Raw genomic sequence first — 25,033 nt, forward strand, 5'->3', positions numbered from 1 at the left:
ACTACATTCAATCTGGAAGGGGGCCGAGGTGCCTGCAGCTGCCCCGGCCAATCCGCCGCTGACAAAGAGACAGATGGTTTACTGTCAACATGCTCTGCATTAGTATCAGCCGGTCAGCCGCAGCCAGAAGCCCTGGCCGAAGGCATTTCCTCAATAGCTATAAGAGAGCGTATTTATGCATGTGCAGCAAGGAAGGATACAGGCAGTCCTCAACTTACAGCCATTCATTTAGGGACCGTTCAAAGTTGCAACGGCACTGAAAAAAATATGACATCATTGTTTTTCACACTTACAAGCACTGCAGCCTCCCGGTGGTCAGAATTCAGCTGCTTGGCAACTGGCCTGTATTTATGGCGGTTGCAGTGTCCCAGGGTCGTGTGATGCCCTTTTGCAACCTTCTGACAAGCCAAGTCAACGGGGAAGCCAAATTCACTTAACCACCAGGTTACTAACTTATCAGCTGGAGTGATTCACTTAACAACTCTGGCAAGAAAGGTTGTAAAATGGGGCAAAGCTCACTCAGCAAATGTCTCACTTAACAACATAAATTTTAGGCTCAATTGTGACCGTAAGTCGAGGACTACCTGTACCCCTGACGAGTGTCCTGCCAAAAACTTGGGAATAAATGCAGCGACGACTATCGACTGCTGTCCTGCATCCTCTTGAAGGTCAGAATTAAAATGACTGCAAATCCCTCTGTAGGGTTACAGGCAGTCCTCAATTTGCAACCACTCGTTTGAAGATGCCACGCTGCTGAAAAAAAGTGACTTAGTTCTCACGCTTGTGACTGTCGGAGCGTTTACCCAGGGTCATGTGATCAAAATCCGGGCACTTGGCAACCGGCATGTATTTACGACAGTTGCAGGGAGACAGGTTCTCATGATCCTCATTTCTGACTTCCCCTGGGGGGCTTCTGGCAAGCAGAATCAATGAGGGAAGCCAGGTTTGTTTAAGAACTGTGTGATTTGCTTAAGGACCGCAGCAAGAAAATTCATAAAATTGGAGGCGACTCACTTAACGCCTTTCACTAAGCGACAGTGATTCTGGTTACAATTGTGGCTGTTAAGGTGAGGACTATCTGCAGTGGCCTCCTTTATGTGCCATGGCCCAAAGCCCTTCAAACCGAATTCCACACAGTAAAGGAAGCGTCCAGCATGCAAAAATGGTGCCCCTGAAATTTTGGAGCAAAACAACCTGTTTTGGACCGCATAGGTTTTGTTTTCCCCCCAGAAAAGATGGAAATCACAGAGTGAGGCCTTTGGCCTTAACTCTCCCACTAATAGGTTTAATTTGGTTAGTTTGTGATGAATTAGGATGATGTGTGGTAGACGGGTTGTGGAGGTTTTAAAAGGTAGCAATGGGTACTGTGTGGTACTTGGTGCTCTCCAAGCTTGACTGCTTTTTTGCAGACAACATTTCATTACCCATCTAGGTAACATCAGCAGCAGTACTAATGTGGGTAACCCTGGGTATTAGAACCCAGAACGCTAGAAGTAGGTACCACTTGACTCCAAGAAGCTGCCCACTCTTGAGACATGCAGTAATAGTGGTGCACAAATTATTTTGGAATTTGACATAGTCTGAGCTGAAAGCATTCCATTTCAAGCTTGAAAGAACTGGGGTTCAAGTGAATCAGGCTCACCAAAAAATATTCCAAGCTCAAAACATTCCTTTCAAACCTGGAAACACCTCTTTCGAATTAGGAATGACACTAGGAACCCGTCAAAATGGTCGGAATAGTGCACCAACACAACCGGATTAATAGTCCGATCACACTATTCAAAACCCAGCTCTGTGCAATTTTTAATTCTGCACACCTCTACACAAGATGCTCTCTCTAGGTGATCTTAGCCTTCAACCTGGCTTGGTCCCAAGCTGAGCAGGGCTTGGATGAAAATAACAAAACTCTGACTTTGGCTTAGGAGCTAATCAACGAAGGAGCTTCTGGACCAAGTGCGAGGGCTGACCGATACTCAGCCACCTACAACCTCACCCCAACCTTTTGGGCACCAGGGACTGGTTCCGTGGAGAAAGGTTTTTCTGCAGAATGGGGGGCGTGGTTTTGTGTGCTGCCTGCATCCCACAGATGGGGCTTTGCTTGTTTGTGGGAACCGGTACTGGTCCACAGACCGGGGGTTGGAGACTCCTGACCTACATCATCCAGGTGACAACAACAAGAATGAAAAAGCAATCCTAGGAATTAAACACCAGCAACCTGCTGAAAGGTGAAATGGGATAAATTTCCAGACTGGAGGAATTTGTGGGGGGGAAGGCTCTGCAGCACCCTCATCGCTCAGCAATCTCCCACCAGAATTCTGAGGATCAAGATTATACAGATAGTCCTTGACTTACAAACCATTTGTTTAGTGACCAAAGTTACAACCGCACTGAAAAAAGTGACTGATGATGGTTTCCACACTTGTGGACCACTGAAGCATTCCCGTAGTCATGTCAGCAAAATTTGGGCAGGTGGCAACTGGCATGTATTTATGACAGTTGCTCTGTCTTGGGGGTCATGTCATTGCCAACTGCAACCTTCCCAGCTAACTTCCGAGAAGCAAAGTCAAATGAGGGAAGCCAAATTTGCTTAGTGACTGCATGATTCACTTAACAACTGCAGTGGTTCAGTTAACATCTGTGGCAAAAGTAGGTGGTAAAATGGGGTGAAACTCACTTAACAATTGCCTTGCTTAGCAGTGGAAATTTTGGACTCAGTCGTGGTCGTACGTCAAGGACTACCTGTACTTAAGAGGAGCAGAACTGTCCAAAGTTGACGGAACACAATCCTGATCTGTAGTGTCCTAAACACATTGGCAAAGAAATAAATAATGACCCATAAGAAACTCAAACGTTAAGAACAGCAAGGAAAAAGCAAAACTAGAGCATTCTTCAACCCTCTGATTTGACTCTAGGGAGGCCATCACAAAGGAGTAGCTGAATTTTGCACTCACCTTCCTTGGACGCCTGCCAGAATTCAAATGCTACCTTGAACGCCTGAGCAACTGTGAGGGTGACGGCTTGGGCCTGGAGGGAGGGGATGCAGGGGGAGGAACAGATACAACAACAATTATAATGGGGCACTAATAGACAGTTCCTTTTGCAGATCTGAAGTGAGCAGAGAGATGTTAAGGCTCATCCTTCCTTCTACAGCTCTGTCAGTCCCACCCCAGTTAAGACTTAATTTAATAGTGATGCTGGCAGTCTTGGCTACGGAGACTCAAAAGCAGCTGCAGAAACCCTTGGGTGAATTCACACAATTATGTGGAAGGCTTGTCTTCCTTTCTTTGAAGAGAAAGAGGGGAGTTTATAGAGAATTGCTTTGCATACAGAAAGCTGTTCATTTAAAAAAAAATAAAAAAATCCCCCTTTAAATGTAAGCCAGCATGATGCAGTAGGACTGTTACAAATATGAAGGAAAGAACTTTGTTCTAGTCCCTAATTCTCAATTCAACATAACTAAGAGATCTCCCCAAAATGGAAAGAGGAATAAGGTAGTCCCCAACTTATGACCGGTTGATTAACAATCATTCGAAGTTATGACTGACCTCCCAATAGGACCTGTTTTTGGAGTAACCCCTGGTGTCATGTGATCATATTTTGGTGCTTGGCAACCAACCCACTATTATGGCCATTTGCAGCATCCCACGGTCATGGGACTGAAATTTGTGACTTTTTTTGCCACTTTCCAGTTTTTACGTCCGGCTTCCTGCAAAACACCTTCACTGGGAAAACGTGGATTCACTTAACAACTGTGCCATTTAATGACCATTGTACAAAACAGTTGTAACTTTAAATTCAGAGATGTGATGCCTTGACTTATGAGCACAACAACTTACAACTGTAATTCCGGGCTCAGCTACGGTTGTAAGTTGAGCACTACCTGTATAAACATAGCAAATAATATTTTGAATAAATAAACCTATTAAGGAAAATGTTCAAAGGGCAATTCTGTTATTATGAACATGCAACCACAGCTGAGTTTGTGCTCAGAGTCTGTTCCTTTCATAAGACTTTAATAAGTTTATACATTTCCTGCCTGAGCAGGGGGTTGGACTAGATGACCTCCAAGGTACCTTCCATAACAACAACAACAACAACATTTTTATTATTTGGCACAGTTAAAACTATGTGAATTTATAATTTCCTTCTCTGCATTTATTTCTGTTCTGTCCGCCTTTATGCCATATTAACTCCAATTGCAATGTGGCTGCATTACAACATAGAGATTGTCATGCAGGAAATATTTTGCTAACTTCTAATCAGAGCTCAACTTTCTCCTCAGCTATAAATAAAGCTGTTAACTAAAGGTAAAGGCTTCAATTGTCCAGTCGTGTCTGACTCTAGGAGGCGCTGCTCATCTCTGTTTCTGAGCCGAGGGAGCCAGCATTGTCCAAAGACCTTTCTGTGCAGTGGTCATGTGGCCAGCATGACTATACACCAAGGTACAAGGGCGGGGTGTTATCTTCCCACCGAAGTGATGCCTATTTATAGCAATAGCAATAGCACTTATACTTATATACCACTTCATACTGTTCTACAGCCCTCTCTGGGCTGTTTACAGAGTCAGCCTATTGCCCCCAGCAATCTGGGTCCCTCAATTTACTGACCTCGGAAGGATGGAAGGCTGAGTCAACCTTGAGCTGGTCAGAAAGCAATATAGCAAATGCAATACTGTACAGCATTATACAATTGTGGATTTGGAGAATATGTGCCAGGCAGAGCTCAGAAAAATTATGGCTTATCAAGATGCCTGAACAAGGACTATAATTCACTCTAAGGCAGGAGCTCTCTCTCTAAGAAAGTTGTGACAAATAAATAGGTAGAGAATTTTGCACACACATTTTGTTTTCTTATAGATTCATGGATGCTATAAACTAGCCCCCAAAAAATCCAGTTGCGTGATGTTGATGAGAAAAACTAGGATCGCAATCTGTAAAACCTCCCATCCGTTAGCTAGCTGGCATGCTGGACAAACCATAGGGATGGGGCTGTTTAGAAGCAGAGACAAAATTTGTACCTGTGCCAGTGTGACATGAAAGGGAAAAAAAAGAGATTTTTGTCAGAGCCATAGAGCCATTTAAATCTTCGGTGGAGGAGCTAAACACTTTTTTTATCGGGGGGGGGGGGGGGAAGAATAGAAAAAAACCCAACTCCTTAAATATGGTAATTAAGTATGAAACTCTTCACAGCTGTTTACAATTTCAGCTGTCACATTCAAATCAAGTTTAATAGACCCCAGATAATGTTGTGAATTGCCCAGGCGCTAAAAATACAGAGTAATTATATGCTGGAGATGTGAAAAATAGACATACAGAGTCCATGCCCTGAAGATGTGCACCCTTCTCTTAATATTTCTGCAATGTCAAATTAGCAGGCTTTTTTTTTTTTTGTCTAGGGAGAAAAAAGAAAGAGAAGGAAGAAGACACCTTTTGCTGGGAAAGTTTTCAAGGACATTTGAAAGGTGCACTGAAATTAGAAATTAGGGAGATTTTTTGTCTTTTTCTGAGTGCAACGTGAGGGTTGATCTCACAAAGCAAATCAAAGAAAACCTAACCCCCTCCAAATGAAAATCCGTGTACGGGTAGTTCTCAACTTATAACTGCTATGGAGTCCTGACAGTCGTAAAATAGGTTGATCGTGTCACTGACCGTATTTTATGACCTTTTTGAGGCGGTTGTTAAGAAAACACCACCGGCATACATTGGCTGCTGAGGTTGTTAAGTGAATCAATGGGTTGTTATGGAGGTGGTTTGAATGAACAAACACATCATTGACTTTTCCACTGAATACTGACCATTTTCTTCTTGGAACAGAGAAAAGCATGACACTCCAGGTTTTCATTGTGCTGACTCTGGGCAATGTAGGCAAATACTTTGTCATGTACTTTGTCTGCTGTACAGTAGGATATCCTGTGAACAATGAGAGAAGGAAGGAAGGAAGGAAGGAAGGAAGGAAGGAAGGAAGGAAGGAAGGAAGGAAGGAAGGGAGGGAGGGAGGGAGGGAGGGAGGGAGGGCGGGCAGAAAGAGAAGGAAAAATAGAAGAAGGAAGAGGAGGAGGAGGAGGAGGAGGAGGAGGAGGAGGAGAAAGAAGAGAAAGGAGGAAAGAGAGAAAAGAGACAAAGGAAAAGAGAAAAGATATTAAGAAATCAGCAAGGAGAAGAAAATTACCAACATCCTTTCAGCTAACCACACACTGACATGACACACACTTCATCATTTTCAAGGAAAACTCATAAATTCCTACATTAAAGCTTCCCAGGCAAATCAGCAATAATGGTGCCTCACCCTTGCGCTAGAAAGATCATTTAAAAATACAATCCCATTTCTTTTGTCAGCTGCTCCGATGGTGTGTTCAGATTAAACATTCCTGCTTTAAAAATAATCTCTGCTGTTCTCGTTAGGAGAATGACATTAGGCAGCCACAAACATTCTTGATCACAGCAATGTGTTTGAGGTGAAGCTGCCTTGAAATGATTTGGAAACACAGCTGTTCAAGTGTGGGAGCTGAGCAGCCAAAACATATAATGCTTATAGTACCACTGCAATTGGCTGCCTATTGATTTTCCTATTTTCCTATTAAAGTGTCATTTAAAATTCTAAACATGACCTTTTCTAGCTAGGTCTGGGCTGATTATCTGAACAAACTGTTCACATTCACATGCATTTACTGAGAATCGGAGATTGACACATGGGGATCTTCTGAATGCCTGACTATTATTGCCCAAACAGAAAGCCTGCCCGTTGGTTCAAAAATCAGCCAACCAATACTACAAGTTCCTATTGATCAGGAACGTAGAGCTGATCTCAAGAAAAGTATCAAAAGATATCAAAAAGCCATTAAGGAGAAGCAAGCGTGAGAAAGAAACTTGGAACTGGACCTTGACTTTGTGTAGTCAACTTACAACCACAATTTCAACCTGAATTTAATTGATAAGGCAGTAAGTGAGTCATGCTTGACTTTACTGCCATTTTGCCAGGCAAAACATCTTCAAGGAAAAAACCAAGTAAGTTCAGTTGCCTTTTATAAAAGCACCTTTGGAATAACCAAGACCTGGATGGCAGAGTCTCCATAGACATTTTTTTTTGGCCACAGTTATTAAGCGAATCACTGGAGCTGTTAAGTGGATCGTGAGGTTGTTAAGCAAATCTGGCTTCCACCATCGTCTCTGCTTCTCAGAAGCCATCTCAGAAGTTGACAAATGGTGATCACGTTCATTATCCTGGGATGCTGCAACCATCTTAGACACATGCTGGTTGCCAAGTGCCTCAATTCTCATCACATGAACCTGCTCATCTAGAGACAGAGTTGGAAGGGAATTTGGAGATATTCTAATCCAACCTCCTGCTCAGGCAGGGAACCCAATACCCAGTGCTTTTTTTATAAAAGAAAAAGGTGCCGGAACTCACACATGTCATACAACCCACCTTGCCTACCCTACAAGGTTCCATCCAAAAAAGGTGCCGGAACTCCGTTCTGAGTGTTCTATGAGAAAAAAAGCCCTGCCTCTACCATTTCAGACAAATGGTTGTCCAATCTCTTCTTAAAAACCTCCAGTGTTGGAACACCCACAACTTCTGGAGGCAAGTCATTCCACTGATTAATTGTTCTGCCCCATCCAGAGCTAAAGATGGGAGGAATGCTTGCAGGCTTCTGAAGCAACAGCAAGCCCCTATTTCTAGGATTCATTCTAAGCCTCTTCCATTTCAGTAAGGATTTTTGTGATCCCGTTTCTCTGCCCTAAATCCACTGACTGTCACCAGGACAGCCACCATCACCCCAAGCGTGAACCTTTGGTCCAGGTTCAGAGTAGGAGAAGATCACAAGAAGTTCTCAGGAAGGCAATTGCCTACAAAATGGACTCCAAGGTGCTTCGGAAAGCAGCCTGGCCTTAGAGATCCTTTGTCGCCCGTCCATGCTCAGATCAGACCAAAGCCTAGAATTAGGCTCTGCCTAAAGGACGTGACTAAATAACATTCAACACTCTTTTCTCCGGAACAGCCACAACAAACTTTAATGTAGTCAGTGTATCTTTTAAATTGCTTTTTTTTATCGGAGAAAGCAGACATAGCAACCTGCTAACTTTTCTCAGAAGAAGGGAATGGAAGCAACACTTCACCACGATGTGGGAGGGAGAGATTTATCACTTGCCAGTGTTTAGATGACATTGCTTTAGAATGCATTTAGTTTCTAAGGCAACTTAGAAGAGGGCGCATCCAACAGGAGGATCTGGGCTCTTGCTCTCTTGGAGATCACTCATGTTGAAGCTCCCATCTCCAGCTCCGCAACTCCCTTGATATGTATGGCAAGAGGAACCGATGGAAGAGCAATCAAGAAGGCCCTCCAAAAAGGAATCTCAAACACCGAGAACAAATACAGCCCATGGTCTGAGGGGCATCCTCACACCTCTCCTCTCTTTCCATAATGTTTTCCAGAACTAGCCAAGAAAATGCAGAAAGTAGAATATATGTATTTTTATTTACAGGTAGACCTCAACTTACAATGGTTCGTTTAGTGCAGGGGTAGGCAACCTTGGCTCTTTTATGACTCGTGGACTTCAACTCCCAGAATTCCTGAGCCAGCTGGCTCAGGAATTCTGGGAGTTGAAGTCCACGAGTCATAAAAGAGCCAAGGTTGCCTACCCCTGGTTTAGTGACTCTTCGAAGTTACAATTGACTTATGAGCTTTTTTACACTTACAACATTGCAGCATCCCCACGGTCACATGATCAGAATTCAGACGCTTGGCAACTGGCTCATATTTAACACGGTTGCAGTGTCCCTGGGTCGTGTGATCCCCTTTTACGACTTTCTGATGAGCAAAGTCCATGGGGAAGCCAGATTCACTTAACAACCGTGTTACTAACTTAACCGCTGCAGTGATTCATCACTTAACAATTGTGGCAAGAAAAGTCATAAAATGGAGCAAAACCCACTTGACTGTCCCACTTAGCAGCAGACATTTTGGGCTCCACTACGGTCATAAGTTGGAGACTGCCTGTATCACTTTAGACAGCCCGATCATTCCTTGGGGTGTGGAGTGGGGGTGGAAAGACCTTCAGTGCATTGATAGCTAAGCTAAGCCATGTTAGGCTTCCAGAAATTATCCAAACCACGCCCGCAACTCAACCATTGGTCAGGAATTGCCAAAGCGACGATCAAAGACGCTACCCTTGGCTCTTGACCAGAAGAACAGATCACCAGGTATCTCCCCTCCCTTCCCCCTCAACGAATGCCCTAGCAAGAGGAAAACCAACTTGACCTCATCCATCTACTGTACCAAATAAGCAGCAGCAGTTACTGCTGCAACATCATTGCCAATTCTTTATTGTCTTCCAAAAAGAATCTCCACGAGAGATTACAGCTTGAAAATGCACAAGTCAAACTTATTAGGACCTATAGCTCCTCATTCAGGGACAAACAAGGACACTGGTCTCCTGCAATATCCAACAGCCCTGTCTGGGGTCAAGGGTCCTGCCAGCAGACACACACATACACACTTCTGGATGCGTGGTCACTTTCTTCTTATGTTTCTTGATTATTTTTTTAAGTTTTAAGCCTGAGGGCCTGAGTCACTTTTTTCACTGATATGTTGAGTTGGCCACACTGGCGTTATATTGAATTTTTGACTTATGGGAGATTCTTTGGGACCCAAGTGTTTGTTTGAAAAGCCCAAAATCAAAATAATGAAATAAAACAAAAAGATTCTGGCTTTCCTAAAACAGAAGAAAGGACCTTTCTATGACATTTGATAGTTGTTGATTGTTCATACTTGATGAAAGGCAGTTTGGTCAAATGAGACCGGCAGTTTGATCTAGCGGCTAAAGCATTAGGCTAGAAACCAGGAGACTGTGAGTTCAAGTCCCGCCTTAACCATGAAAGTGGCCTGGGTGACTTTGAGCCAGCCACTCTATCTCAGCCCAACCCACCTCAAAGGGTTGTTGCTGTAGGGAAAATAGAAGGAGGGAAGAATATGAGGTATGCTCACTGTCTTCAGTCATTTATAAAAATAATAAAGGTAGGACACACACAAAAAATATAAAAATAAAATTGTTTATAAGCCTTAACAAAGGAAACGATTCCCCCCCCCTTTTCTTACTATTTGAATTATACTGAAAATCAAAATTGGAGAAAATGTTACCTTAGTAAACAAATCAACCTACAAAACACTTTATACTTTAAGTGCATGTGTTGACTTATCTCTTCAAGACATTTCATATTCAGCATCACTCACAAGTCAGCCCATCCTTAATTTTCCATTACAAAAAAAAAGACATAAGGAAGAGAGAGAAATACACCGTATTTCCATTTCAAGAACTATTTAGGGGAAAAATAGCAGGAAGAACTATTTTGCCCCAGAGTGGCCCATTGAACACATGGGATTTGCAACAGAAATGTGTTCAGTGTGCTGTCAAAAGTTGGCAGTAATGAGGGGGGGGGGTTTCTGTTATTTCTCCAAGAGGGCTTTGCTTTGCCAATGGTCCCCTCCAAGGATTACATGCTTCATTAATGGCTTTCAGGAAGTCCTTGAAGAATTCCTTGTTCTTAAACAAGTGCATGGATTGTTCCTCTGCATCTGCCTACTGGTCTCGGAACTTTCCTTTGTTGGATTTTCAACTTTTCTCGGGGTGGGGTGGGGCGTTGCATATTAGTTCCCTTCTGATCTTGTAATGTATTGAATGCCTGAATTTTGTTTGAACTGTCTCATTAATCCGAACCATGACATTGAAGTTTTCTCATCATTGGGGCGGAAGCAGCCTTTCCATAATGGGATGTGGGAAAGACCTTGGGAGGCAGGCTGAACAGATGTTGCCTAGGGCAGGGCCCTCCAACCTTATGGGTACCAGGGACAAGTTCCGTGGAGAGAGGTTTTTCCGGGGACCGAAAGGGGCTTGTTTGTGTGGATCGGTTCCTGGCATATCACGGACTGGTGCCAGTCCACATACCGTGGATTGGGGACACCTGGCCTAGGGAATGGTCAGATAAGAGACAGAATAGCTTACACCTGCATGGTAGGCAGAGCAAGACACTCAGTTCTCAGGCTATAAAGGTGACAGCAGCAGAGCTGTACTTTCAGAGTTGCAAGATTCTGTTAATGTGGCTTCACTGTAAAGTAGAATTAGTTTCAAGATCCAATCTGGGGCTGTCAACGGGACCAGAGATTTAGCCTTCCGAGCTTTCAGACTTGTGCTGGAGCCCATCTGGAATTAATACATCTGATTGTGTTTCCTGTCTGGTCAACCTCGTCAAGTTGACTCCTTCCTCAAAAGCAGACTTACAATTTTTTCATAAAATCTAATAATTACAGATAGCCCTCGACTTACAACAGTTTGCTCAGTGACCATTCAAAGTTACAAGGGCACTCAAAGGACTGACCTATGACCGTTTTGTCACATTTCACGACCGCTGTGGCATCCCCATGGTCACGTGATCAAAACCCAGATTGTTGGGGGCAATAAGCTGACTTTGTAATAATGCCGCTTGGGGGGGGGGGGCGAAAGCCCTAATAAGCAGGCATATACATAGAATGAAGGCTACTGCTAAGCACATTTAATTTGTGCTTAGATTGTAAGCCGCCCTGAGTCTTCGGAAAAAGGCGGGATATAAATGGGATTAAAATAAAAAATAAATAAAAAAATAAAATTCCGACGGTTGGCAACTGACTCATATTTATAGGGGTTGCAGTGTCCCAGGGGTCATGTGATCACCTTTTGTGACCTTCTGATGAGTTAAGTCAATGGGGAAGCCAGATTCACTTAACAATCATGTTACCAACTTCACAACTGCAGTGATTGACTTAGCAACTGTGGCAAGGAAGGTCGTAAAATGAGGCAAAATTCATTAACAACTGACTCACTTAGCAACAGACATTTTGGGCTCAATTGCGGTCCTAAGTCGAGGACTTCCCATAATTAATCAACCCCTCCAGGGGGGGGAATCACTGAAGGGGTGGAACCAGCCAAACTGAAAGCAGAAGAGATGGAGTTTATCCTCTCAGAAACTCAACCCCATTATAACATTGGAAACAGAGCTTGTTAGCTGACGTCCAAAAACTCACCCCTGAATTTGGATACTTGGCAACTGGCATATATTTCAATCAGAGTAGAGCTGGAAGGGACCTTGGAGGTCTTCTAGTCCAACCCCCTGCTCAAGCAGGAGACCTGATCCCATTCCAGACAAGTGGCTGTCCAGTCTCTCCTTAAAAGCTTCCAGTGAGGGAGCACCCACAACTTCTGGAGGCAAGCCGTTCCACTGGTTAATTGTTCTCACTGTTAGGAAGTTTCTCCTTAGTTCCAGGTTGCTTCTCTCCTTAGTTAGTTTCCATCCGTAGTTAGTTTCCATTCCATCCGAGTTACAGATATTTTTCCAAAGTCTCAACATCTTTTTTGTAATGTAATACAATGACCTAAACTGGATGCAATATTCCATGTGTGGTCTTACTAAGGATTTATAAAGTGGAACTAATCCTTCACCTGATTTTGATTCTCTATGACTCTGTTTATTCAACCAAAGATTGTATTAGCTCTTTTGACTGCTGCCGCACACTGCTGGCTCAATGTTTAAGTGATCATCCACTAGGACTCCAAAGTCCCTCTCACAGTTAGTGTTTCTGAGCCAGGTTTCGCCTAATCTGTACTTGTACCTTTGGTTTTTCCTGCCTAGGTATAAGATTTGCTTTTTTCCATCTTAAATTTCATGTTGTTGGATAGGGCCCATTGTTCAAGTCTGTCAAGATCTTTTTGAACCCTAGACTTTCTTCTGGGGTGTTCGGTAGCTTAGTGTCATGTACAAATTGGATGAGTTCTCTTTCTATTCCCTCACCTAAGTCATTTATGAAGATGTTGAAGAGTACTGGGCCCAAGACAGAACTTTGTGGCATCCCACTGCTTCCTTCCATGTAGATGTAGTACCATTAAGGATCACTCATTGGATACGGTTTGTCAGCCAGTTACAAATTCATCTGGTGGTGATGTCTATCTCACATTTTTCTAGTTTACCAAGAAGGACATAATTGCCATTTGGGACTTTCTAGGGGACTTCCAATAAGCAAAATAAATGGGGGAAGCTGGATTCTTAACCACTGCAAAAAAGATCAATAAATTAGGCACAACTTACTTAATGACTGTATCACTAAGTAATGGAAGGTCTGGTCCCAAATGTGGTTAGAGGTTGAGGACTACTACTACTACTACTACTATTTATAGTAGTATAGTAGATATTGTTCCAATATCTCAGGGGCTGTTCCAATATCTCAGGGGCTGCCACAAAGAAGAGGGAGTCAAGCTATTCTCCAAAGCACCTGAAAGCAGGACAAGAAGCAGCGGATGGAAACTAGTCAAGGAGAGAAGCAACCTAGAACTAAGGAGAAACTTCCTGACAGTTAGAACAACTAACCAGTGGAACAACCTGCCTCCAGAAGTGGCGAATGCTCCAACACTGGAAGTCTTTAAGAAGAGACTGGACAGCCATTTGTCTGAAATGGTATAGGGTTCCCTACCTGAGCAGGGGGTTGGACTAGATGACCTCCAAGGTCCCTTCCAACTTCTTCTTCTTCTTCTTCTTCTTCTTATTATTATTATTATTATTATTATTATTATTATTATTATTATTATTATTATTATTATTATTACTACTACTACTACTACTACTACTACTACACACACACACACACACAAACACAAACATCTACGGGTAAGCGTATCAACCAGAAAATATGGTGAAGCATCATCAAAAATATAGCTGTGCTAATAAACTCAGAACAAAAATAGAATCGTGTGTGTGTGTGTGTGGCACTTGTGGAAACAAAAAAAATGTATCCATAAAATGTTAATATAAAACTAGCTCAATTCTGTAACATATTATTAAAACTATCCTTGTAGACCATCTATTGCTCCATCTTCCCAGTTTTAATACAATGTTATTCCCATGCAATGATATTTATACACTAGGTTACCTAATATTCTATGGTACGATTGCCTTAGAGTATTAAATGTAAATAAGAGAAAGGGAGAAAAAAAAAGGATATCCTATCAATATTACAGTAATTACAATTTCAAACCTTAACTCTCCCAACAGTCTTCTGGGAAGGAGAGGCCTTAAGTACTTGCTTTGAAGATTTGAAAGGTACCGATGAAGCGTACCTGTATATCGACACGTTTTCAATGGATTCATTCGTTATGCTGTCACTGAGAACAATCCCTCTGGGTGATACTTTCAGAGTCACTTTTCGGAGCTTTTTCCCACCGGCCTTTGCCTTGGAATAGAGGAAAAGAATGCATTCAGATGTTGCCACAAAGATAAATCAACTGAAAATCTTACTGCCAGGCCCCTCAAACCAAGAAAGACACTTAAGAGTTACTTCTAAGCAGTTTCCGTTATTGTTCTTCGCCTATAGACAGAAATATTGCCAAAGCAAAGCAAACCCCTTGCATCATTAAAGAAATACTCGGAGAAACCCTGAAAATCTTTCCTCCCTATAAATTCTCCTGACTATCAAGGGCATTAGGTAGGACCAAGCTTACAACCTTCATCTTTATTTGACAGAGAACAAGGTTAGCTGAACCTTTAAAGCAAGACTTTAAACCTCTTCTGTAATCTATCACCATTTTACTAAGGTCTGATCCTCTAAAATTGCAACCGTTTTATGAATAACATTCTATTTTATGAAGTGAATGCTGGTGGGCTTTCAATCCTAGTTCACCATGTTTCCACCTAGCGTTCTTCAACTTCACTTGGACAAGCACATGACAATTAAGTATTAATAAGTGGAACACACAACTAAATGTTGCAGCATTTAGCAGTGTTCTTCTGACACTCCATTGCATTCGTCTCTCATTTCTTGGCACCCCCTTTTAATTCTTACTGGCTGTGTTCACACTGCATCCTTAATACCTCAAGCAAAAATCTACAAACACACTTCCAGAACATGCTAAGCTTGATTAGTTTTTTAAATCCTAGTTAGGTCTGTTTGTGGCTTGGTGGGTTATGTAATCCAGGCTGTCCAATTACAGCACACTGTCTTGTGCAACCCCAGAAAAAGCATGTCAGTTCAGTAACTAGGTTAAGTGAGTTCTACAAACACAGCCCATTAGCATTCCATGGTTGTTCAGTATTTCTTATTCTTTAGTAAGTCTTATTGTTAGTTTTTCTCTATTATTTCATTTCTACAGAGTGGCCCTGTAATGATTTGCGGGAATGACCTCGGGAGAGGAGAGGAAGAGCTGCAGATTAGAAAACAGATAGCTAAGAGGCAGCTGAGCTAACAGATACACAGTAGTCCTCGACTTGCAATAGTTTGTTTACTGACCGTTCAAAATTGCAACGATGCTGGAAAAGTGACCTATGTCCTTTTTTTCATTGCAGCATCCTCAGGGTCACGTGATGAAAATTCAGATGCTTGGCAAGTGACCCATATTTATGACGGTTGCAATGTCCCGGGTCACGTGATCACCTTTCATGACCTTTTGACAAGCAAAGTGAATGGGGAATCCAGATTCACTTAACAATTGTGTTGCTAACTTAACGACTGCAGTAATTTACTTAAAAGCTGTGAAAAGGAAAGTCATAAACTGGGGCAAAACTCACTTCACAGCTGTCTCACTTAGCAACAGAAATCTTGGGCTCAATTGTGGTTGTACGTCGAGGACTACCTGTAAATGAGAGTGCAGCTAATGTCTCAGAAGTGACCCTCCCTAGTTGCTTGGATTGTAAAGGAGAGGGGGGAGAAATGCACTTTCAGGCTTGCAAGATTCTGTTAATGTATCCTTACAATAAAGACATGCTGGGAAGGATTGAGGGCAAGAGAAGAAGGGGACGACAGAGAATGAGGTGGCTGGATGGGGTCACTGAAGCAGTAGGCGTGAGCTTAAATGGACTCCAGAAGATGGTAGAGGACAGGAAGGCCTGGAGGAACGTTGTCCATGGGGTCGTGATGGGTCGGACACGACTTTGCAACTAACAACAACAATACAGAGCCGGTGCTCGTGGGTGTTCTTCTTAATGGGCTCCCTCTCAAGGCTAAGAGGCATTAAGGACTGAAGATGCTTGGCAAGGTGTCTTTGTGGGAGGCAGCAAATTTAGTGACTTTTTAAAGTGCCATTGGTTCACACAAGGTTGTTTAGCAGGCTATGTGTGACCCTCAGCGCATGTGTTGTGCCGGCCTTCTCTATAGGAGGGCAATTGTGCAAAAAACTGTTGAAGAAGGAGCAAAACTCTTCCAATCACACACTATCTTTTACTAAAGGCAACAATTCACTAAGTCGTTAAAACAAAATTCCAGATCAATAAAGAAAGCAGGTAACGTGAGTTAAAATCAGGACTGCAAGCATTAATTGGTTTAATCGACAACTGAAATTCTGGTGAATTTAAAGGTATCAACTGTCAGTCTTGACAAAAGGTCTCCAACAATTAATCAAGAAAGCTAAGAGTTGATTTGTTCCTACCTGATTTTAGTTGTTATACAACAATTAATAGGAAGTGGGGGGGGGGGAAATACTGAAAGGGCCCTTAACATTTAGCAAATGTGGACATTTCATTTCTTATATTACAGTATGCCAAAAAAGCATTGTTTTGGTAGGAAGAAACTTATTTAAATTTAGAATGGATTATAATGGATTTCTAAATCTATATTAAAATGTCCTTTAAAAAAATTGATTAAACTTCACTTTTTGAAACAATAACAGAAGCAATGAAAAATGTCACTGAACTTTTTTTAAAATTGTCAAATACTTTTCTTCTCAAGGTGAATACAGTGTGACTTGCATGGCAATTTGCATTACGGTAAAAACCTCAATTTTAAGGATTGTTTGGAAGGAGGGACGGCCTATTACTAAGAAATCCGAAAGTTAAATCTGAAAGATGCAGAGAAATTGTCCATTACAGTGAGTGATGTGCAAACATTTTGTCTTTTTCCAACTGGACTGGCTAAATGGGCATCTTAATGGCTTGGGTCCGGGTTATCTGAGGGAACACCTGCTGCCGGCATCAAGCTCCCTTCGTCCTGTGCGCTCCCACAGGGAGGGTCTTCTCAGGATACCGCCGGTTAAGGAATGCCGGTGGGTTATTCCCAGGGGAAGAGCGTTCTCTGTGGGCGCACCTGCCCTATGGAATGATTTACCTGCGGAACTCCGGACCGCCCCCGATCTGCGTTCATTTCGCCGGGACCTGAAAACCTGGCTTTTCGATCTATCTGGCCTGGACTGAAGGGGTTTTAGCTTTTTAAACATTGTTTTAATTGTTGGGCTTAATTAATTTAATTTATTTTAATTTATATTATCTTTTATATTGTATTTTATGCTGCCCTGTAAACCGCCCTGAGTCCTTCGGGAATAGGGCGGTATAGAAATTTAATTACCGTAAATAAATAAAATAAATAAATCTATCAAGGCTTGTATGGATATGTATGCAAGCAATACTTTACTGATGGTCCTTGATTTATGACCACAGTTGGAATCTGGATTTCCATTGCTAAGAAAATGAGTTGTTAAGGGAGTCTTACCCAGTGTTATGACCTTCTTTGCCATGGTTGTTAAGCGAATCACTGCAGCTGTTAAGTGAACCGTGCAGTCATTAAGCAAATCTACCTTTCCCCATTGACTGTGTTTGTCAGAAGACAGCTGGGAATGACCCTGAGCCATTGCGACCATCATAAATATATACAGGTTGCCAAGCACCCAAATTTTGATCACGTGACCATGGGGATACTGTGATGGTCATAAGTGCAGGACCACTCATTAGACCAGGCATGGCAAACTGCTGGCCCATGGTCCGGAAGCATCATACTGAAACTGCGCCCACCCCATTGCCGGCAATGGGGGAAAAATCACGATACATCGCACGACGTCACGTGACGTCGCAAGTTTGACATGCCTGCATTAGACACATTTTTCAGTGCCATTGTAACTTCAACGAGCTGCGAAACAAATAGTTGTAAGTCGAGGACTACCAGTACAAACACAAATACAGATAGTCCTTGACTTACAACAGTTCATTTAGTGACTGTTTGAAGTTACAGCGGCACTAAAAAAGGGACCTATGACTGTTTTTCACACTTACGACCATTGCAGCATCCCCATGGTCACCTGATCAAAATTCAGACGCTTGGCAACTGGCTCATATTTATGACGGTTGCTGTGCCCCGGGGTCATGTGATTCCCCTTCTGTGACCTTTGGACAAGCAAAGTCAATGGGGGAAGCCAGATTCACTTAACAACCATGTTTACTAAGTTAAGTGCATTAATAGACTTAACAACTGTGGCAAGAAATAAAATGTGGCAAAATTCACTTAACAACTGTCTCACTTAGGAAAAGAAATTTTGGGCTCAATTGTGGTCGTAAGTCAATATGGACACACATACACACAAAACCAGCTTTTGTGCATTTATTGCCAAAATATGCATTATTGGGTGTCTCACGTTCATCAGAAGAAATTAGAAAATAAAATCTTCCTGCATTGGTGGGATAATCCAGTCACTGGCAGACGTGTATAAAATTTGTGAAGTCCATAAAGGGCAATGAAACAGCAACGGAGGGGGGGGAAGCATTTTAAAATAATAATAATAATAATAGTAATAATAGTAATAATAATAATGATGATGATGATGATGATGATGATGATGATGATGATGATGATGATGATGATGTTGGAAGGGTCCTTGGAGGTCATCTAGTCCAATCCCAGGAAACCCTATAGTATTTTGGACAAATGGCTGTCCAGTCTCTTCTTAAAAACGTCCAGGGTTGGAGCATTCACCGCTTCTGGAGGCCGGTTGTTTCACTGGTTAATTGTTCTAACTGTCAGGAAGTTTCTCCTTAGTTCTAGGTTGCTTCTCTCCTTGGTTAGTTTCCATTCAATGCTTTCTTGTCCTGCCTTCAGGCGCTTTTGAAAATAGCTTGACTCCTTCTTCTTTGTGGCAGCCCCTGAGATATTGGGACACTTCTGTCATCTCCCCCCTCGTCCTTCTCTTCGTTAAACTAGACATACCCAATTCCAGCAACAGTCCCCTAATCATCTTTGTTGCTCTTCTCTGTACCCTTTCTAGAGTCTCGACATCTTTTTTACATTGTGGTGACCAAAACTTGATGCAGTATTCCAGGTGTGGCCTTACCAAAGCATTGTAAAGTGGTATTAGTACTTCACTTGATCTTGATTCTATCCCTCTGTTAATGCAGCCTAGCACTGTGTTGGCTTTTTTGGCAGCTGCAGCACACTGCTGGCTCATATTTAAGTGATTGTCCACTAGGACTCTGAGATCCCTCTCACAGTTACTACTATTGAGCAAGGTACCTCCTATACTATACCTGTACATTTGGTTTTTCTTGCCTAAATGTAGAACCTTTACTTTAAACCTTTAATGTTAATCAGTTTTGAATTATAGATCTTAAGCAGACTGAAAACCCCCTCACCACCCATGTTTTCAGGGCCACCTCTCACATCCAGCAAGTGTTAAATATGGAGAGCTGTGGAAATACAATGAGATTTTTTTTATTCTTACTGCCCTGTTTGCAACAATGGGTCACCAACCTGGATTGCTTAGGGAAGCGTTTCTCAACCCTGGCAACTTTTAAGATGGGTAGACTTCAGCTCCCAGAATTCCCCAGCCAGCATGGCATGGCTGACTGAGGAATTCTTGGGGTTGAAGTCCACCCATCTTAAAGTTGCCAGGGTTGAGAAACACCGGCTTAGGGGCAATAGGAGACAGTTAGCGGGGATGTGCATGGAAAGTGGCTCTTGGTTACTCACTGTTGCCACAATCCTTTTGACAGCAGCAGCAGATAATTCTTCTCCTTTGGGCTGCTCGACCAACGTCACGCCCAGGTACTTCAAGTTGAAGAGCATCCCCTCCAGCAAAGTCTCTCGGGTGTCCGTCCAGTTTTCAGGGAGCTCTATAAAATTAAAAGAACTTTTATTATTATCAAGACAACTTGGAATGACTTTTTGGAAGAACGGAACTGTTGCACGGGAGCTCTGGCATTTCCTTGCTAGCCAGGAAACTCAATTTGTGTGGAAAGGTCTGCAACACTTGTTCCTTTAGTGCAGGGAGTCCTTGACTTGCAACCATTCATTTAGTGACTGTTCAAAGTTACAGCGGCATTGAAAAAAGGGACTTATGGCCAGTGGTGGGATTTAAATACCTGAACAACCGGTTCTCTGCATGGATGCAGGCCTGGGCTTAGAATGGACTTCCGGAAGTGACATCCGCGTACTTTCTGTGGACCATTCTAGGCCTGGGAGGACTCCTCCAGGCCTCCCAGGCCTAGAACAGCCCATAGGAAGCATCGTGGGTTCAGCCGGTTCTCCAAACTCAACAAAATTTAGCTACCGGTTCTACTGAACCGGTGCAAACCAGCTGAATCCCACCACTGCTTATGACTGTTTTTCACACTTGCAACCGATGCAGCATCCCCATGGTCATGTGATCAGAATTCAGATGCCCAGGCACTGTTTCATGACGGTTGCAATGTCCTGGGGGGTCACGTGATCACCTTTTGTGATCTTCCGACAAGCAAAGTCAATGGAGGAGCCAGATTCACTTAATAACCATGTTACTAACTTAACTACATTGACTCACTTAACAACTGTAGCAAGAAAGGTTGTAAAATGGGACAAAACTCACTTAACAACTGTATTCTTTTACTGGGTATTACTTTACTTCTCCTTTGTTACTATAAAACGCACTATGAGTAATTTGGTTTGCTTGTGAAAGAATAGTTTTTTCTTAGAAACAGTGGCTGCTGTCAGTGTGGAGGCCATTCCCAGCGCTTCTAGAGGAAGGCAGAGAGGCACCAACTCCTAGAACAAAAGTCAAGCACAGAAAGCATACAAACCCTTTGACTAAGGAAGGAACAAATCTTTTCTCATGTCCCACTGCATCCTGACACATTAACGTGACTCCAATGGCCAGCTTTTGACTTTGCCAAGTCTGAACAATTCAACAGAAACCGACCTACAGCAGGACACTGTACAGCATCCGAGAAGACTCATTTCTACAAAGTGCTTTAACAGTGGTTCTCAACTTGTGGTCTGTGGACACCTGGAGGGCCACACTGTTGTCACATAGGGGGTCTGCGAAGGCTTGAAGAAACGTTAAGTCTTGGTGGTCCATAGTCATGGGCCATGGCCACAAAAGGCATTTAAAGGGGGTCCATGGCGAAGAAAAGGTGGAGGACCACTGCTTTAGCAAACTCAGAAAGATTTATTCAATGCCTTCCCTTATCATACAAAGTGGCTGCAGTCTCGCTGGAGCGAACAGACAGTGAGGCAGAAGAGGAGGACCTCACTGTGGTTTCAAGAGGGGACAAGCCACCAGACATACTTACAACCATGAGGTTGCAGAGGAGGACAATGAAATGAAATGGAATGCAATGCAATGGAAATCTTTCCTGGTTTAGATGGCAGCATCCATTTTTCTTCTTTGCTCTCTCATCAATTACAGTTTTCATGTCAATTAGAAGAGAATATTTGTAGCCCAGAGTTGAACTGTGGGGACCTTGATACTCTCTGAGCTTGTTTGCTTTCTTGCAGACATTGTATCACCAAACTAGACAACATCATCAGTGCTAGAAGGGAGTGGGTTCTGCTCTTATTTTTATACCCTAATGGCCTGCCCTATCAGTGTTGGTGGGAGTATCCTTGGTGGTTCCTCGATTAGCTGTGATTTACTGTTAGCATGTTTGTCCTCGATTGGGGTATACTTTGACTGCTGATCTAGTGTTAATCGTGGTGTAAATCTCTGCTCATATGGGCACTGATTGCTGGTGAGAAGGTATTTTGGTCTTTTGCTTCCTTTTGGTTTTTGTGGTTATCTCTTTTGAGTGGTGTGTAGATATTGGTTATCTCTATGTGCCTGGTGATGGCTATCATCATATCCTGCTAGGTTAAGTAGATCTGAGTACGTATGACTCTTGGCTTAATGTGAAGCAGTTTTTGAACTAATTTCAAAACCTTTTTGCAACAGATCAGGTCAGATTCCCAGGAGGAGCTTCTCCTAGAGACCTACTGCTTGGAAAGGAAAGAGAAAAAGTGTCAAAAGTAAATTAAAGAAAGAGTGTTAATATGCTTTTGGCTCTGCCTCATCTGTCACTCTCAGTCTGCAACTGACAACACCACACCCTTTAAGCAATACAACCCTTGGCAGGAAGATAAAAGCTTGACCATGCTGATGTGAAAACTCCTTTGATATTATGGCGCAATATAGCTTGGGTTCACATAATATTCTGAAGAAGACTAAAATGAGAACGGTTGGTTGTGGTATGGGAAGCCAGCCAATATCTTAGCAAGCTGTGGGAATCAGACCATCCTCTAAAGCCACTGATTTGCCTATAGGCTATATGAACACTATCTCTATGTTTCACTGACGGCTCAGCATGCTGTATTGGCCCAGCTCATGGACGTAAATTGGCTGGGCTCTCTGCCCCAAAAACAGATCATCTGTGAATAGGTCCTGTTTAAATCAGTGAAATTTATTTTGGAGTAGACACCACCAAGGTTATTTTACATGGACATCAACACACAATGACTTTGTCATAACTCAAGGCGCAAATCTGCCTGACACAGAATCTGGCTCAAGGTCACCCCAGCTGGTTTTCATGGCTAAGGCAGGATTTGAACTCACAGTCCCCTGATTTCTAGTCTGGTGCCTTAACTACTAGACCAAACTGGCTCACTTCTGGTAGTCTCCAGATTGGGAAATACTCCATGTTTCCTACCAGTCCTTAACCTGACCTTCATACCAAAATAGCCTTCCTTAATCAAGACCCCTCCAGATGTGCCCAACTCTAAATCCTGTAATCCTCTGACCACATTGACAGAGAGTTAAATGATGAGGTCGAGGAGCAGCCTCTATCTCCAGCAACTAGGATTAAACCTTGTTACATATATGGTCTACTAATCTTTTACAATGTGCTTGGTCTGCTTTCCCAATGCAGTGGGTGGGGCTATATAGTCCAGCATATTCTGAGTACAACAGGTTGGAGAAAGCTGCCATTGACTAAAAGCTCTGTGGCAGCAATTATAGACAACAGAAGAACCATTCTTTTCGCAGAGCTGTTAATTTCTCTCTCTCACACGCACACACAATGAATATCTGTAAAGAAGAAAACTGCTCTGAACACAGGAATGCTGGACCAAAAGTCTCGCACAATGCAGGTATCTGTGTCCCTTTCCCCTGGAATTCGCCCGCAACAGGCTGCACAATCGCACTGACCAAAAATACACTCTAAATGATGACAGGAGAGAGAGTAGACATTAGTCTCTAACAAGGGGCTGAAATAAAAACAGATGCCGATTCTCTTCTGTGCTGCTATCAAGAATACCTGAGGGGATGCATCCACGAAGTTGCCAGCAGTTGAGTTCAAATGAATTTACCTTTTAGCACAAATTTGAAAGGGGAAAAGACTCAGATGGATATTTTTACCTTTCTGAAAATCCTGGAAACAGATTCACCCAGTAAGCTTTCTATAGCAGGCCAAGGAGATGAAAGAGGTGTTTCCATAAATAGATATTTTTATTATAATCACTGACTAATAAAAATGAAGTAGCAAAGTATGTAAGGTAAAAAAAAACAAATTGGACAGTATCAAAGGAAAAGATCAAGAAGATTGAAAAAGTTGAGAAGATTAAGAAGAAGAAGAGAGTTAGCTTGGTGTAATGGTCAAGCTGCTGGCCTAAAAACCAGGAGACTGTGAGTTCTAGTTGCACCTTAGGCATGAAAGCTGGTGGAGTGACTTTGGGCCAGTCATTCTGTCCTCACAGGCTTGTTTCAGGTAAAACAGGAGGAGGAAGGAATATTTGTATATTTACTGCCTTGAGTTGTATTTGAAAAAAGCAGGACAAAAATCTAAGAAAAAGTGACTATGATATCTTTATCCATTTTGTAAATCACCATTCCTCACATGACTGTTGCAGCATCCGCAAAGTCATATGATCAAAATCCAGGCACTTGGCAAAGAACATGTATTTACGATGGTTGCAACCTCCCTTCGCATTTCCTGTTTTGAAGGATGCCCTGGAAGCAACAGGGCAAAGATGTCAGCCTTCCCATGTAGTTCACCTACATGGGAAGGCTGACACCTTCCCATCACATAAGCTAATTCTACTACATTGTACAGCTATATTAAGAGAAACTTGCAAGTCTCAAAGTACAAATCTCCCACCGCCTGAAATGTTAGGAAGCTTCCTTTCTAAGTTTCTTTCTTTACCCATTATGCAGCTGCAGGCTATACCATCTCTTACCTGACCGTTCCTTAGGCCAGGGGTAAGTTCCTTGGGAACTTGTAAGACTTGTGGACTTCAACTCCCAGAATTCCCCAGCCGCAAGTCTTAAAGTTGCTAAGTTTGGAGACCCCTGGCCTAGATAGCATCTTTCCTTCCCTCCATCTCCCAAGGTCATTCACACATATCATTACAAAGGGTTAGGGCAGGGGTAGGCAACCTCGGCTCTTTTATGACTCATGGACTTCAACTCCCAGAATTCCTGAGCTGACTCAGGAATTCTGGGAGTTGAAGTCCACGAGTCATAAAAGAGCCGAGGTTGCCTACCCCTGGGTTAGGGGATTCCTTGTACTTGCATACATATTATTAAGAGGATTTATCCCAAAACTTTTAACATTCTCAGTTTTAGCTTTAAATAGCCACATGCCACATCTTCAAAGAATAACAGGAGCCGGATTCACCAGGAAGGCACCAGATTTTAGAAAGCTGATCTTCTTTTCCGAATCTTCTTAGAAAGTTGTGTTGGTGAAACAGAGAAATGAATCACAAACGGACAATGGTATTGCTAGGGCTAAATTTGCACATGGTGCCTATAAACAGTTGCGGGGTTTTCAGCCAAGGAATGAATTTTGATAGGGATGAACAGTGCTTACTCAAAGCAGAAGGAACAGCTGGGATTGGCAAAGACAAGTACATTAACTTGATTGCTTTTCGTTTTGATATCGATCAGCAGATTTAATGCTCAGGTTTGCACGATTACATTTCAAAGACTATCACTATGAAAAGGCAACAAGTTCAGAGGCTATGTGGCCGTTATGTTGAGTC

At 42.6% G+C, this 25,033-nt stretch overlaps 1 protein-coding gene across 1 annotated transcript in view; it reads right to left on the minus strand.

Annotated features, from left to right (window-relative positions):
• Positions 1 to 25,033, minus strand: part of LDLRAP1 (low density lipoprotein receptor adaptor protein 1) — a gene marked incomplete at its 3' end in the record, with an annotated part of 60,004 nt that overhangs the window by 15,325 nt on the left and 19,646 nt on the right. Inside the window, exons 2-5 of the mRNA XM_081335177.1 lie at positions 19,739 to 19,881; positions 14,139 to 14,251; positions 5,795 to 5,909; positions 2,952 to 3,024 (exon numbers count right to left, since the gene is read on the minus strand). Coding sequence (XP_081191303.1) covers positions 2,952 to 3,024; positions 5,795 to 5,909; positions 14,139 to 14,251; positions 19,739 to 19,881 — 444 coding nt within the window. The remainder of the gene's footprint in view (positions 1 to 2,951; positions 3,025 to 5,794; positions 5,910 to 14,138; positions 14,252 to 19,738; positions 19,882 to 25,033) is intronic.

The sequence above is a fragment of the Vipera berus genome (genome assembly GCF_964194415.1).
Source record: "Vipera berus genome assembly, chromosome: 9".
Classification (NCBI taxonomy): Eukaryota; Metazoa; Chordata; class Lepidosauria; order Squamata; family Viperidae; genus Vipera; species Vipera berus.